This window comes from Raphanus sativus, unplaced genomic scaffold (assembly GCF_000801105.2).
Source record: "Raphanus sativus cultivar WK10039 unplaced genomic scaffold, ASM80110v3 Scaffold2275, whole genome shotgun sequence".
NCBI classification, from domain to species: domain Eukaryota; kingdom Viridiplantae; phylum Streptophyta; class Magnoliopsida; order Brassicales; family Brassicaceae; genus Raphanus; species Raphanus sativus.
In genome coordinates this window covers 1-16425 of record NW_026617584.1, presented here as the reverse complement: position 1 = coordinate 16425, position 16425 = coordinate 1, and the positions used below count along the sequence as shown (strand labels likewise).

Below are 16425 nucleotides of genomic sequence, written 5' to 3'. Positions count from 1 at the left end.
TTAAATCTTAGATATATAAATGCAAACTAAATTAAAAATAAAAAATATAATTTAAAAATGATATTTTATAGTTCTAAATTATATGTTCTCAAATTTGAATTTTTTTATAATTTTTACAATTTTTTCAACTTTTGTTTTTCAAATTTTCTTTTTAAAATTCGAAAATATTTTTTTGAAACTATTTTAATTTTTAATAATTTGTATTTTATAAAGTTTTAAACCCATTCCCCAAATTCATTATTCAAATTTTTCACCACTTAACTCTAAACTTCAAACATCCTGCTGCTCACGGTGTTTTAGTATTGGAAATGATGTTAAACTCAACACGTGGAATACCTTATTCTCCTAGTTCATTTGTATAACGTTTTATGTTTCTAAAAGAGAGTCAAATTATATCTTGAAATAGACCAGTATAACTTGTGTATAGCGAAGAAAATAGAATGGTGTATTTCTTAACATTGTTACCCAAAAAAGAAAAGAGTGGTATAGAAATCGTGGAAGACTCTGATTTACTTGTTCGAAGTTTCATTAAAAGTTAAAACAAAAAGGGTATTTGAGAAAGCTTCGGCTTCAATACGGTTTCGGATTCGATTTTCACTGACTACATGGATATATAGATCCATTGATTTCGGTTCATTTGAATGCTCAGGAAATGATTTTATCCGTGGGCTGTAGTTAAGTCTGTATCATCATATTATCCGGAGGTTAGGTCTGTGTCATCATTGATCCGGATTTAATATTTTTTGTATAGCATGTATGATAAACAAAAGACTGGGTGACTTTTAATTGAGAGGTAAGAGAATAATTAGAAAATGATCAATTAGGTTTTGATAACTGATTTTTATGCCAAGTTACAAAAAAAAGTTAAAACAAAAGGTTATATAAAATGAAAGTAATACTGCTACATGGTGAATGCAAACATGGTCAATTAAATGTCAACCGTCATCCGACCTCACTAACTATTTAACTCTACCAGCCGTTAAAAGAAAAATTTTTACCAGCCGTTGTGTAATAGATTAACATTTTTCTATCATTAAGTTTTAGTGATAAAATTTTGATATTTTTATTAATTTATAGAGTTATTAGTTTACAAAACAATTTATTTTAATATTTTTCTATTTTAACATATATTATTTATAAAAAAAAAAACATTTGATTTTAGTGTATATATATTAATTAACTTTTTGAAATTCAACACTTATATTAATTTATTATATTATTTGGTATATATAAACTATGTCTCATAGAATTCTTTTTTTTGGGCAACTGTCTCATAGAATTCAAATGCAGTTTTTAAATATAATTTTACTAAATTTCATCAAAATATATCAAATTTTCATATATATACATACAATTCCATTATGAATGTAAAACAGATCTTATAATGGTTGGTTTATACTTGTATAAAACCTACATACATATAAATTATTAATTTATAATTTTAATGAGAACATATATTTACATAAGATTTTCTAAAAAATATTATCTTACTATTTTATTAATATATGTTATGTTTTGAACCGCCCAATTAAGAGCATCAGAATATATTAATTTATGGTATTTATTAATTTATCGAGTACTAATTCATAGGGTTTCTATTGTATAATCTCCGTATCATTTATTTGGTATTAAAAATTGTTTTAAGTGATATTTTCAAGTTTCATATATAAAAAGTAAATGTAATTGATGTTTATTACCATTTATATTTTGCAGTATAATTTTTAATTGGTTGAGTTAACTGTTATTATTATTGTTTTTAAGCAACGGAAATTGAATAAAATATTTTATAATATGACTAGATCATGTTTTGTTATTGAGGTCATGTTTAAGTCGAAAATAAACATAGCTGCAATACTTCGTGACACCAATAAAGTATTACAGCTATGTTTTAAAAAAAGTATTATATAGCTGTAATAAATACCATAGTTTAATAATTTTTAATATATTCACTTAAAAGTTGAATAAAAGTATTACATAGCTTTTATACTTTGTGACCCCAGTAAAGTGTTACATATTAAAATATGAGTGAATTGGTTGATTATCCTTAAAGAACGATAAAATTAAGAAAATACCTATAATGTGATGAGTGTGTGTTTATGAAAAAATGTATCATGGTGTAAGATTTAGGGTATAGATTTAATTAGTGTATGAGCTGTAGATAAGAAGTGCAATTTCTCTTAAAATGTTTTATAATAATATGGCTGATTGTGTATTTTTATAAAGCATCAAAATCATTTCATTTCAATAGATTATCTTAAAAACAAAATATCGGGAATATGTTTATTGTTTGCTTTTTGTTGTGCTAGATCATGTTTTTGTTAAGATCGACTTATACATTATGCAATTGCGCGATCGTCTATTTGCATGATATAAAGATAGCTAGCTGCCTAGCTGATCATTTCAAGTTTCACCCATGATCGGAATCTTGTACTGCAACGTTGGAGCTTTTCTCATTCACCCTGCTAATTTTTTAATCCTGGGACAACCATGTTATTCTAAACTACATGAGATCTAGCTTGTATATTGGTCGGACTTTACAATGCCTCACAATAGCATGGTTAGTGATTTATATGAAATCACAACACATAAAACTAACTTTACATTCAGGTGATGCAATTTTTCTGTTAACCCCTTCAATGAAATTAATAATGTCGACTTAAATGTTTTACGCATATGATCAAATATCGCTAAAATATATAACATACACATACCATTGTTATTTGATCAAAAACGAAACATTTTATTATCATACGTACTTTGGTACATTTATAAAACAAATAAAAGTTTGAGTGTGGTCTTATCAAATACAGTATACAAAACAAGACACTTTGGAAATGGCTATATTCTTTCAATTGGTTAGTCCAAATACAAATTCTTTTAAACAATTCATAACTAAAAATAAAACTCTTACATTAGTAATATCTAGAAACTAGGTGGTTTGTCCGCACCTGCGGACATAATCCTTTTAGAATACTTGTTAGTTTGTATCCTTTTAATTAAAAATCAACATAATAAATTATTATTTATGTATTTAAAAATAAAATTAAACATAAAATTATTTTATATGATTTTTTATCTATCAAAATATATATAGCTTACTGTGTTCAAATTTAAGAAACACTTACATATCAAACATATTTTAGAAAATACCTTCGTACAAATGTTTTTGCTTGATTATTGTTTAGCTATAAAATATATTATATCTTAATTCTGTAAATCTTATTTTCGAAAATATTAATTTCAGATAATAACACAGTATATCTAAATATAAACCTTACCTTTTAAAATATATTTTGACAATTTATTATTAAATTATAATTGATCATCTAATATAAAATATAGATCTATTATTAGTAATATAAAAATCGTTTTTAAATTAAATATAAGAAATTCATTAATGGTAATAATTGATATTAAAAACTCTAATTTTTAAGGTGAGATTTTATAATAGAAAATATTATTTTCAGATAATACCACAATATATCTAAGAATTATCTTAGTTTTAGAATCATATATTTGTCTATTTATTATATTAAATTATAATTAAGTATCTAAAATAAAAAGATAAATATAATATTTTAAAAATAAAATTCGTATTTATTTATATATAAATTCATTAAGGGTTATATCGTTATTAACCACTCTAACTTTTAACGTGGGAGTTCCGTTGCAAAAAATCACTTCGCAAATAATAATATAGATCAAGCAATAGAATTGGTTTCATGACTCCTACCTTTGAACCCCCTTAATTTACTTAGACACCCTACCAGTTTTGGTTTTCTTTATCTTCTATCGAAAAACGATTATTATAAAGCAGTAATGTATCTACTACTCAATATTGTACATCTTAACATATTTCATTTTGTGGCTGTTCATTTGAGTAATTGATATTGCTCACAACAAAATTCTAGATCTTTTATATAGGAAAATTGGTTAATTGGGCTATACTAGGAGTAGATTTGTCTCTTTATACCTTTAAATCTATAAGTTTGTCGAAATATACCTTTTAATTTTTAAATTACAAAATTATCCCCAGACTTAAATAAAAATAATTTAACATAATTCCCTTTATTTTAAAATAGTAATTAAATCTTAATTGTGATCTTCGTTCATTCCGCTTTTTTTATGAGAAAAAATGGAAGACCAATGAAAACGAATCTGTGGTGCTTTCTGGGCTTTCTCCAACGCTCTCCAGTCTCCGACGTCTCTGACCTCTATCCAGCGTGTATTCTCTCTAGCCATCGAGTCTCAACGACATTCAGTGAAACTTTAAGTTAAAAACAAGATCAATATGAATAAAATTAGTTAAGATCGTTTCATAGATTTATTCAGATTTAAAAACAGAATATAACTGAACATAGAATACATATTCTAAATAGAATAGAACACATACATAATAAGGTTATAGTATAAATTTTAACCGTTTAGAACATATTATAAAGGTAAGAATGGATGTTCTATCTACGACATATAATAAAGTAAATGATAGAACAAAAGTAAACGTTCTACATTTTTCGACAGTGAAATAGAACACCTTAAATATGTATTGTATGTTAGAAATAAGAACGTTTGTTAGTTAGAACTAAGACATACATATTCTATATTTAAATAGATCATAGATAAAACTAGCTTATAATATGAATGCTAGATTTTATAAAACGTTGAAGACACAATGTATATTATATCTGTAAAAAGAGTTATAATATACATTTTTAACAAATCTAGATCAACACATCCAAATTTTTTTTGAAATAAAATTTTTTATATCAAAACATATAAAATATTGTCATGATTGTATTGATTTTTTCATATTTTTCTGAACTTTGTATAATTTTTAATAATTATGAAGGTATTTTTGTTTAAACTGACAAATTATTACAAAGGTATAAAAGGACAAAAACATTTTCATTATGGCCTATTTTTCCAATTTCTCCTTTTGTATACGTAGTTTATGCATCAGGTAAACGTATTTAGGATGATGATAAAAAAAAAACGTATTTAGGATATTGAAATACTGGTTTAATTTAGGATAAGTACTAAAAAAAGGATGTACTCAGCCTTTAGGAGGAAAAAGGTGCAGCCTTCCGCAAAAAAATTCCGAAAACTCAGAAAAAAACACTTTAATATTTTAATTAGGTGCATTCCACTGGAAATAGTTGATTTGGGAAAATGTTTAGAGTAAGTGAAAAATCTCGTCAAATAAAAGGGACTCTTATATGTTGCATGTTTGTGGTAGTTCATGAGTCATGACTCTATCTTCTTTGTTATATTCAACCTGTTTATATATATATGTAACCTGTTACATTTCTCTTCTCACTCAAAATGGCTCTTGAACATATTATTTATCATATCACTAAAAAACAACACCACCTCTTTGGAAGCTTCTACCAGCAATAAATCAGATATGCGGCTTGGTTTAGATTTGTTTGATTAATATAAACAAATAACTATATTTCATTTAACTGTATTATAACAATAAAGTTTTAAAACATATAATATAAATTGTATCAAATATTTAAATGTATAAATCAAGCATAGAACTTAAATTTATTAATGTAATTTTATGGTATAACTAAATATAATATTCTGTAACACGTAATATATTAATGTATCAAATAATTATATGTATTCATATTATATATTAAAATTAGATATGATTTAAATATTATTTTTATGTATGTATTTGATTGGTAATATGTGATATTATTTATATGATCCAAGAAAACATTAATGAATGATTAACACTAATAATAAAAGTGAGTAGTATATATTTTATTAAATCCATCGACTAAAGATTTCTTTTAAGATATTATATTTTAGTAGATTAGTTAAATGTACTTTTACTGAAAAAAAATATTAAATAGATGAAAAGTTATATATAACACATTAGCTAAATGTTAGGTTCAAAATGAAACTCTATTTTAATAGATTAGATATTATGGTGTAATTAAATTCGATTTAGATATGACATGTTATATAACTCAAGATTTTTACTAATTTTCTTTACCAAATATCGTTAGTAAATATCTAATAAAATAAAAATTAGTGGCACATCTTCTAATTCTGTTAAAAATGGCACATCTTGTAATAAAAATATCGACTAAACATTTCTTTTTTTTAGTAGATTAGATTAAAATATTTTAATAAATATATAGGTCTCAAAAGTGAAATATAATACATTAATTCAAAGTGAGGTCCAAATATGACTTTATTTTAATAAATTAGATTATTAGCTAGATATATAAAATATTCTAGATTTATTTTTGAAATATTTTTTTTCAAAAATATTGTTCATTTATAATTTGTAAAATGGCTTACTGGCTTGGGTCTTGTATTTTTAGCGTGGGTTATGTGTATATATTGGAAGTACAAGACACGAGCCAATAAGCATTTTTATAAATTTAAATGATAAATATTTACAAATAAAAAAGAAATTGAAGTGTGTAACTAACACTTTTTTATAATTAAATAACTTACTAAAAATAATTTGACAATGAATTATGTACAATGCACCAGAAAAAACCAGACAAACAAGGAAGTATGCGCGAAGATACGATGAATACCTAAATCTATCTATATTTTGTGTATTTGTTCTTGCAATCAATTTATCTATATTATCTTTTTCTCCAACGGTGTTTATCCGATCAGTGATTAATCCATGGAATCGAAAGATAAGTTCACTTCATCCTCTGTCTTCTTGTTCTGTTTTTACTAATTAATTTGTAAAGAAATTTGGAACTGCAACAGCTTCAACGCAGATCCGAGCTATTATGTAGATCGGAGGGTGAAGAGAAATGATGGTGGACTGGTGAATTTGTGTCCGCGTCGAAGAAGATATGTAAAAGATAACTCGCTAACTATACTATGTTCAATGAGAAAAAAATATATCATAGTATTATTTGTGTAAAATTATTATACTATTTAAAATATAAACTCTTCCTGATGTTGTGTTTAATACTATTTCAATGAAATAGAACATGTAGACATACTATTTCGTCTTAATATTTTTCTTCTTCGTCGTATTTATTGATAAATAATATAATGTTTATCATATTCTATTTTGTTTAATAATTGAGAAATATTATTAATTTCATCATTTTTATCTCTTTCAACAGTATCGATCCATTAGCAGTGATTATCTTTAAGTTGTTTCATTTTTTATTGAGAAATGGTTGCACATCGGACTGCGAACTTAAGACTGGTATTTTTTATACCATTTGCATAAATGGAGTATTTTATATTTTGTTTATGTATTTTCATATTATGAATATATATTATATTTTAAATTTGCATTTAAGATTCAGTTGTTAGGGTTTATGATTTAGTAATTGGGTTTGGGAATAGAGTTTATGATTTAAATGGAATAATAATATATCTTATACTATTTATAGAGAGTCTATACTATTATTTTATAAATGGAAAACAAAATCATCAATAACTTTCCATCACTATTTTTCTCTTCTGTAATACTGTAATTACATCTCATCTTTCCCGTACGTTGTGAAAGAAGCCACCATAAGCAGAGATACAAAACCCATCAAGCATCTGTTTGAGGGCCGATCAGTAAAAAATAAATTTCGAGGCCAATTTTACAAATATTTAGGTAGTAGAGATGGTACAAGTAACTTTTGGGGCCAATTTCATATTTGGGTTCGAATGCTGACTAATGTTGTTCTTTTAAGTACCATATTTTTAAATGAAAATAAAATAAAAATACCTTTACTTATAAAAAACAGAAATATGATAATGATCAGCATTAATTATATAAATTCCAAAGAAAAAATCAGTTATCAAAACCTAATTGATCATTTTCTAATTATTCTCTTGGCTCTCAGTTAACAGTCACCCAGTCTTTACATTAAGTTATGGGGTCAATTTTTTTCCCGCTTCTAGTCTGACAAATGTCAAGCACAGCCCTAAGAGCATAAGTATTGGTGGGATTCGATCAAGTCCCTAATTAAGTCTCTTTTTTTTTGTTTTCTTTTGTTTTTCTGGTCGGATTGGTACAAGGGCCAACCCTTAATTAGAGGCTTTTTTCCTTTTCTTCCCCTTCGGTCCTAGTGTTTCGTGGTCTCTTTTTAAAGGATGCCTTAAGGGATGACCAATAATGATGCTCTAACCATAACTACCATTGACTACATAGCTAATAATACTTATACGCTTCACAACAGACGACATCATTTTTTTCTTTTCATCCATATATATATCCATATTCTTCATCGATATCATTTTCTCTCTTTTTTTAACCGTCAACTGACAATCAAAAAGATAATACTGTGAAAATTTATGCAAAATTATCATAGATTTAATTATCTAAAAAGTATTCTTTATTATTTTTATTAAATTGGCCATTTGATAAATTCCCTCAGAAAAACTTGTTTAAAATAAATGTTTGCGGATTTTTTTTTGTTGAACAACTTGTTTGTGGGGTGTTTTTTTGTTGGGCAATTTTCTCAAATAGCATTTTTTAAATTTTTGTCATAAAATAGCACTCAAAAAATAAAATGTTCAAAATAATATATTTTTGTTTTGAAAATTTTAATATTTACTTTAAAAAAAAATGAACACATTCCTAAAACTCCACCCCTTAACTCTAAATCCTAAATCCTAGATTAATTAACCCAAGACTTATAAATGCATATTTACCATTTAATAAAACTTCTTTTGGTCATTTTCTTTTTTATGATGATATTTTGTGACAAAAACTTGGTTTGGTGCTATGTTGGTTTTTTTTTTGTTACGCCTTTTTATTAATTTGCAGCTCTGGCAACAAGTTTTTAGCTGACAATTTATCACTAATAAACTCACAAGGTGAGTTTAAAAAAAAATAAAAAAAAAATAACTCCTCACTATCCTCTATTTTATGCAGCTTTCCTCCTTTCACTTTCAGGAGACAAACGAACAGATCTTTTTATTTTCTGCGTTTTTATACTTTCGCTTTCCTTTCTAGCTCCCCTGTTTCACGTCTTCCATATCTCTCTTCCTCTGTTTCACCTTATAGCTCGCATCTTTTCCTCTATCCTCCTTTGTGTAACGTCCAACATAGCTTCCTCTTGCTCTGTTTCACCAAGGGCACTACTGTTTGATCGAATCAAATGGAGGAAAAAAACCAAACAGACGATTTCTCTTCCCATAAACACCCAACTCTCCCTCAAGTCGTAGAGGAGCTAAAAGAACTCTGGGGCATGGTCCTACCGATCACAGCAATGAACTGTCTAGTCTACGTACGCGCCGTCGTCTCCGTCCTCTTCCTCGGCCGTCTCGGTAGCCTCGAGCTCGCCGGAGGAGCTCTCTCGATCGGTTTCACCAACATCACTGGCTACTCCGTCCTCGTGGGCCTCGCCTCTGGTCTCGAGCCCGTGTGTAGCCAAGCCTTCGGTAGCAAGAACTGGGACCTCCTCACGCTCTCTCTCCACCGCATGGTCGTGATTCTCCTGATCGCCTCCCTGCCCATCAGCCTACTCTGGGTCAACCTCGGGCCCATCATGCTGTTCATGGGCCAAGACCCGGAGATAACGGCTACGGCCGCTGAGTACTGTCTCTACGCGCTTCCCGATCTTTTGACTAACACTCTGCTCCAGCCGTTGCGGGTTTACCTGAGGTCGCAGCGGGTGACGAAACCGATGATGTGGTGCACGTTGGCTGCCGTGGCGTTCCACGTGCCGTTGAACTATTGGCTCGTGATGGTGAAGCGATGGGGTGTTCCTGGCGTGGCGACTGCTTCCGTTGTGACGAACTTGATCATGGTTGGGCTTCTGGTGGGCTATGTTTGGGCTAGTGGGAAGCTGCAGAAGAGGGTTAGTGGGTCTACGGTGGCGGTGGCGGCTCAGTCGTCCGCGGTGGAGTTCTTTGGAGGGTTGGGACCGTTGATGAGAGTGGCGGTTCCGAGTTGTTTGGGGATATGTTTGGAGTGGTGGTGGTATGAGATTGTGACTATAATGGGTGGTTACTTGGAGAATCCTAAGCTTGCTGTGGCTGCTACTGGGATTTTGATTCAGACAACAAGTCTTATGTATACTGTTCCTATGGCTTTAGCTGGATGCGTCTCTGCTCGGGTAAGTGTCTTCATCTACTCTAGATATGAGTCAATGATTATTGGTTAAGTTGATTAAGTCAAGATTTGAGTCAAAGACTATTGACTAGTTGTGATCAGGTTATGAGTAGAAAAATGATTAGTTTAAAATTCAAAGTGTAGTTGAAACGTCTTTAGCAAAGACTTGTCTTTTGATTAAATATGAGATACAGAGTTAATTAATTAAATTAGGATGTAAAGTCTCGGAACTTGAAGCTGTGAAAACAATTTACAAGAAGCAATAACGTTACTCTAGAAAGATTTGATGCACTTTGTTCTTGTTATTGGCATAAATTTTTCTTTCTTTTTTTTTGAGTGTTTCCAAGGATAGAAAACGTGTAATGTGATGTAGGGGCTGTAAAATGTATTGCATCAACTTCCATTAATAGACCACCCCGTGACATGTGATTGGACATTAACATAGCTAGAAATAAAATAAAATAAAAAGTGGTTGAAAAGAAAGTAGTCAAGTGTAGTCTATTTTATTGCTGCCAATCTAATGACACTCTTCAACCTCATCGAAACCCACTTGTCCTTGTCTGTTTCCTTTAAACGTGACAAAAGGTTGGCTTCAATAACTAACTTTTTAAGATTTTCATTTTCATTAATATTTCACAGGTTGGAAACGAGCTCGGTGCAGGTAGACCATACAAGGCGAGACTAGCTGCCAACGTGGCTCTAGCTTGCGCATTTGTGATAGGAGCACTGAATGTGGCTTGGACGGTGATTTTAAAAGAGCGTTGGGCAGGGCTTTTCACTGGATACGAGCCACTCAAGGTGCTGGTCGCTTCGGTTATGCCAATTGTCGGGCTTTGCGAGCTAGGGAACTGTCCGCAGACTACTGGTTGCGGTATTCTAAGAGGGACAGGCCGACCTGCGGTAGGGGCGCATGTGAATCTTGGGTCGTTTTATTTTGTTGGGACGCCTGTGGCCGTTGGACTAGCGTTTTGGTTAAAAATTGGGTTTAGCGGGTTGTGGTTTGGGTTGCTTTCGGCTCAAGCAGCTTGCGCGGTTTCGATATTGTATGCGGTTTTGGCGAGGACTGATTGGGAAGGAGAATCGGTTAGAGCGATGAGGTTGACGAGTTTGGAGATGGGGAAAGTTGGGAAGGATGAAGAGTCCTCGTCGTTGTTGTTGGTGGATGATCGTAATGGGAGTGATGAGAAGTTGAGTGATGTTTTGTAATAAAGTGTGGGGTCAAAAAGACTTATGGTTGTTTGGTTGGTTGATCTTTGGTATTTTAACTAGTAGCGAGTGTTGTTAATGTTTTTGTGTCCATTTAGTTTTCTAATTGAAACCATTGGAAGCTAAATCATTTTAGATGTTGAAAACCTGATTAATACAAAATAACTAAAAGAAGAGTATTGGATATGTCTTTTTTTGCCAGAAATGGTGAAAAAGGAGAATATAATAAAAGCATGTAAGAAACCTTTTTTGGCCATATCAAGCCACACACTATTGAATGCATGCCTATATCCCTTTGTCTCTCTTTTGGTGTGGGTTCATAACAAACAAACAAACAAAAAAAACATTTTTAATAATTTTATTTGTCTATTATGTTAAAGTTAGGTCAAAAAACGATGATGAGGAAAGGGTACGATACATTTAAAGTTTTTAAAAGCACAATGATTCAAAACCCGACACAGGCACAAATGTTCCCAAAACTTTTTTGTTGGGACAATACCATTACCATATTAAAACCATACAATTGACTTATTTTGGTCGGGTATTTCAAGTCCCGAGTATGAATTTAGAAGAAAGTCAAGAAACGTGTCACTGTTGCACACAATCCATTTAGGTTTCTAATTATTGTAGCTCAAATGTCCTGAGCTAGAAAAAGTTCATAAACACAGTGACCAAACAGAGTAGAATTTTCATATAGAAGTTTTGCTTTCCATGTTATGAAACTGAAAAATAGACAGAGGTATCATGTTGGGAATGGATGATAAGGTACGGTTCGTAGCAATTTCCTTTTATGATTAGTAAATGCAGAAAACAAGAAACAACAGTGTCAGAGATGGTACTAATTGTACGCCAGTGTCACTAAATATGTTGCAGATAGATAGTGTGACAGAAGAAAGACCTAACCTACAAATCTCTCTGCAGGATGAAACTCCTAAAATATTTTGTAATTATTTTTCTTACACAACAGACTATATATTTGTTGGTTTATGAGAGGACCGCTTCTGAGTTATGACATTGTGATAAGCTGTCCAATCTTCAATTGATGTAGGGTTCCTTTCTCTGTTATGTTTCACAACTCTTCATAATTTCTTCTGAACTCTCGTGGACACCTCACTGAGGACAGACCTCAAGACACTCATTAGATTGATATTGTTAGTGACTGAGATTCACTACGGTTAAATAACATTCCACACTAGCAATTCAACTACTTGATATCATGATTCTGCAAAATCCAACAGGAAAAGTCAGATTTAAAGTCTGAGCATAACTATGCAACTGTGACCATTAAATCAAAACTTGTTTCTTTTTCTCTCACTGAGAAGCAAGAATGCAAAAGATAAGCTTTGACGCTACTAAACAGAAGAATGAACGAACCAGATGAACATGCATGTAACGGTAAACATTGATTCAGTCTTTAAGACATTTAGCTACTCTTCTCTGTTGTTAAATTGACCTTGTTGCGCCGCCCTGATCGTGGCTTCTCCTGTGAACCTGATTTCCCAAAACTCCTCCTACCTGCTCTTGACCTTGTATGCGGCTTCTCCTGCGAACCAAAACTCCTCCTACCAGCTCTTGGACTTGAGTTTCTACGACCACGTTTCATACTCTGGTCTTCATCATCATCAACAACATCATCATCCTCGTCTTCATCAACAACAACATCTTCTTCACGTTCATCCTCGACTTCAGAACCAGAAACATCATCACCCTCACCCTTTGCCTCAGTCTCACAGACTTCTCCTCCTTCCACCTTCCCCTTATCTTCCCTCTTCCTACTAGACACTGCACTGTTCTCTTTCTTAACCTTACTCATAAGCTTCATATAACGGTTACGGCTCGTCACCAACTGATTCCCCTCCACCAACACTCCCCTCTTGTACCCATCCCTAAGAACCACAGTGTGAGTCCTAAGCTTACTCGACAAGTAAAAAACACCAGGATGGTTATGCAAAACCCTCTTAAACCTCGACCTCAACCCCATAAACTCACCAAGATGCAAAACCAAATCCTTCTCAACCTTCTTGGAGACAAAAAGATTCAAGATCTCATGCAAAACCGCCGCCGCCCACTTATCAGACTCGTCGCTCGTCGCCGAGAGATGAAGCGCGTTCTCATAAGGAGAGATGTACGGCAGCTTCTGCCAATCATCTATCCACCTCTTCATCTTCTTGTCCACAACAAAACCGTTAGAGAACTTCATCGGGAAAGCAATCGGAGCGCCTTTAGTATACTCCTTAGCCTTCTTCTCCAGCACAGACACAGCATGCTCCTTGCTCCAGCAGACAAGCTCCAGCTCCCCTCTGCACACTCTGAAGTAATCAGGGAACTCGGGGACCACCGTCTCGGCGTATCCACGTGGCAAACCTAAATCCCATTTCAACAACTCAAGAATCTCTAACGGAATCTTGTTGATTCTGTTGATCATCAGCAGTTTCAGCAACCTGTCAGCTAACCCCTGCTTGTACTCCTCGCTGGCGTAGACAAGCTGCTCCTCGGCGTCGAGGTTGAGAGTCTCCGGCGTGAGGGAGATCTGAGGCTGGATGCCTCCGGGGAGGGACTCGTGGAAGACGGAGGGGAAGCTACGGATGAACTCGATCGGACGGAAGGGGACTCGGAGGGAGTCTTTTCGGGATGTGATGACGGAGATCGGGAGCGATTTGGATGGTTCCGATGTGACGAGGTCCTTGATGCTGAGGAGGGGTCTGAGATTCTTCTCTCTCTCGACGGCGTGGTCGAGGCCTCTGTCTCTTACGAATTTGTAGGTTTCTTCGGCTGCGTCGGAGAAGGCGCGGCGGTTGGTTTGGCGGCGGGGGGAGACGGTGCGGAAGATTGATTTCATTTCGGAGGCGGCGGCGAGTTTTGGTACTCTTAGGGTTCGGGGGGAGATGAAATGGAGAAGGGTTTAAGGAGGATTTAGCCAAAAAAAATGAAAATGAAATAAACAAACCGAAATTCAAAATATTCACCTGGTTTACTAACCCTATCCGAATCCAGACCGAGTCTCTATTTCGGTTAGGTTTGATATTTTTCCAAATCCGGTTAAATCGTCGAAGACCTACCGCTGGTGATGGATGTGTTTTCCTTTTTTTTTGAATCCAATTCCTAGCTCAAGTCGGATTAAGCTGAGCTCGTGTGTATAAATAAAGCCTAGATCTGTCTCTCTCGATGTACAACAATGTTGAAAAGAGTTAGCTGCTCAAGTGTGAAATTTATCTTGAAAAGACATGGCTGCTCGCTACCACACGATGTTGTAGAGCTGATATTGGAGAGATTCCAGTGAAATCTCTGGTAAGATTAATGTGTGTATCCAAGAAGTGGAAATTGACAATCAATTCCCGAGAGTTCCAGGAACGACATTATTTTATCCGTAGTAGCAAATCACGAGATGCAGCAGATGTGCTTTTTGTGTCTATTATGGATCATAGTGATGACAAAGATTATGAAGCTGGAAGGATGAGCATGGTGTTGGGGTCGTCGGTGGTTTGGACGGTCAAGTTTCCTATTCCAACCAACGGGGTTACTAGTACTAGTTGTGACGGTCTGTTATGCCTCTCACATACCCACAGCCCGAGTTTTGTTTTGAACTCAATCACTGGATGGCATCGAAGTTCCCCACATTCCGGCTTTCAAAAGCTCTACCTCCACAGTTTGAATCAAGGAGACTATTACAAACCATGTCATGAACTTGGATTCGGCAAAGACAAGATGATTGGCACGTACAAGCCGGTTTGGCTATATAATTCATCTGAATTTGGTCTAGACAATGTTACTACCTGTGAAGTTTTTGATTTTGCCACCAACGCTTGGAGGTACGTTCTCCCTGCATCTCCTTATCGGATTATTGTTATATCGGAACCCACGTATTTAGATGGCTCACTTCATTGGTTCACTCAGTGTGAAGACACCAAGGTCTTATCTTTTGATCTTCACACCGAAACTTTTCAAGTCATCTCTAAACCTCCTTTTGCTCCCCATTTACGTGGCCCTCGCGGCATCGTAATGTCCATCCTTAATAACCGCTTGTGTGTATCCCAGAAAAACTGGCCAACACAAGTCTTTTGGTCGTTTGATGATTCTTCAAGGACATGGGAGACAATTTGTTCGATAGATCTCACCCAAGTTTTTTCTTGGTTCGGGGGGGAACCCGACTGTGCACTGGAAGCAGTAGAAATTATAGACCAAGATAAGTTACTTCTCCATGGTAAGTCATACTCGGAACCTCGTGTACCACTCTTGCTACACCATCTCCATACCAAATCTTTTAATTTACTCTACAAGCCTACCACCCTCGGACGATGTGTTTGCTATTTCCAAAGTTTACTCACCGTCTTATAACATTTGTAATTTAATGTAACATTTATCATCAACTGGTTTTCTTTGTCATCTTATTTTTTTATAATGATGAGCTTCTAGGTTATATTTTTAACCCTTTTTTTTAACGTCTGGTGGATTTTTATGGATTAAGAGAGAATTACAACAAGTCCGAGATTTTACGACAACTCTAACCAAATAGCTAAAAGACATAGCCCGAATCGACAACACACAAATCACGTACAAACTCTAAACTATTGATGAGGAAAAGAATTTAAGAATTTAGTAGCGGAAGGCCTTTAAATCCCTGGCCGTTTAGATGGCGTCCAATGTCACAAACACCGGCCAATTCAATGTCATTTTTTCCCATCGGCCAACATAAACCATGCCCTTTTCCTCCTCACAGTAGACTCGAAATGACACTCCACCAAGCCGGCATTTAAACACTGGGCCACAATCGGGAGGGAATGCAAAATTTGAATAGAGGCAGGCACCCATATAAGAAGCGAGATGAACGAGACCGCCATGATGGACCAAGCAGAGTTCTCGAAGCTAGGAAGGAGCCACACTTTGGTATCAGACAAACCGGCGAACTCCTTTAACGCAACAAGCATTTTTCAATATATGAACCGCGATATCTTTCTCTGGTTGTGATCCTGTGTAGGAGTACCATTTAAAAACTTGTAGGCTTGATAACAAACATTCAGGAACCATAGTCGGTTCATTCCACCAAATAATGCAACCAATATGATCCTGAAATGATTTAGCAGAATATTTTAGTTGTTAAAAGAAATGACAAATAAGTAGATAAATTACAATCTTTATTTTCACTAGAAATAACTAAACAACGTTAACAA

At 33.6% G+C, this 16425-nt stretch overlaps 2 protein-coding genes and 1 pseudogene across 2 annotated transcripts; 2 read left to right on the top strand and 1 right to left on the bottom strand.

Annotated features, from left to right (window-relative positions):
* The first annotated feature begins 8880 nt into the window (after positions 1 to 8880).
* Positions 8881 to 11389, top strand: LOC130505436 (protein DETOXIFICATION 54). Its single transcript, XM_057000034.1, has 2 exons — positions 8881 to 10055; positions 10691 to 11389. Exons 1-2 carry the CDS (start codon positions 9096 to 9098, stop codon positions 11255 to 11257), a joined length of 1527 nt encoding a protein of 508 aa, XP_056856014.1. The 5' UTR covers positions 8881 to 9095; the 3' UTR covers positions 11258 to 11389.
* Positions 11390 to 12090: 701 nt separating this feature from the next.
* On the bottom strand, positions 12091 to 14182 carry LOC108823943 (protein WHAT'S THIS FACTOR 9, mitochondrial). Its single transcript, XM_018597260.2, has 2 exons — positions 12632 to 14182; positions 12091 to 12479 (listed from the first exon to the last, which is right to left on the bottom strand). The coding sequence occupies exon 1, from the start codon at positions 14094 to 14096 to the stop codon at positions 12681 to 12683; it is 1416 nt and encodes a 471-aa protein (XP_018452762.1). The 5' UTR covers positions 14097 to 14182; the 3' UTR covers positions 12091 to 12479; positions 12632 to 12680.
* Positions 14183 to 14432: 250 nt separating this feature from the next.
* LOC108824545 (F-box protein At1g11270-like) lies at positions 14433 to 15658 on the top strand (annotated as a pseudogene).
* Positions 15659 to 16425: the final 767 nt, after the last annotated feature.

Coding starts and splice junctions, on each gene's coding strand:
- LOC130505436 (XM_057000034.1), top strand. CDS start 9,096: ATGGAGGAAAAAAACCAAACAGACGATTTCTCTTCCCATAAACACCCA. Junction 10,056..10,690: donor CTGGATGCGTCTCTGCTCGG/GTAAGTGTCTTC, acceptor AATATTTCACAG/GTTGGAAACGAGCTCGGTGC.
- LOC108823943 (XM_018597260.2), bottom strand. CDS start 14,096: ATGAAATCAATCTTCCGCACCGTCTCCCCCCGCCGCCAAACCAACCGC.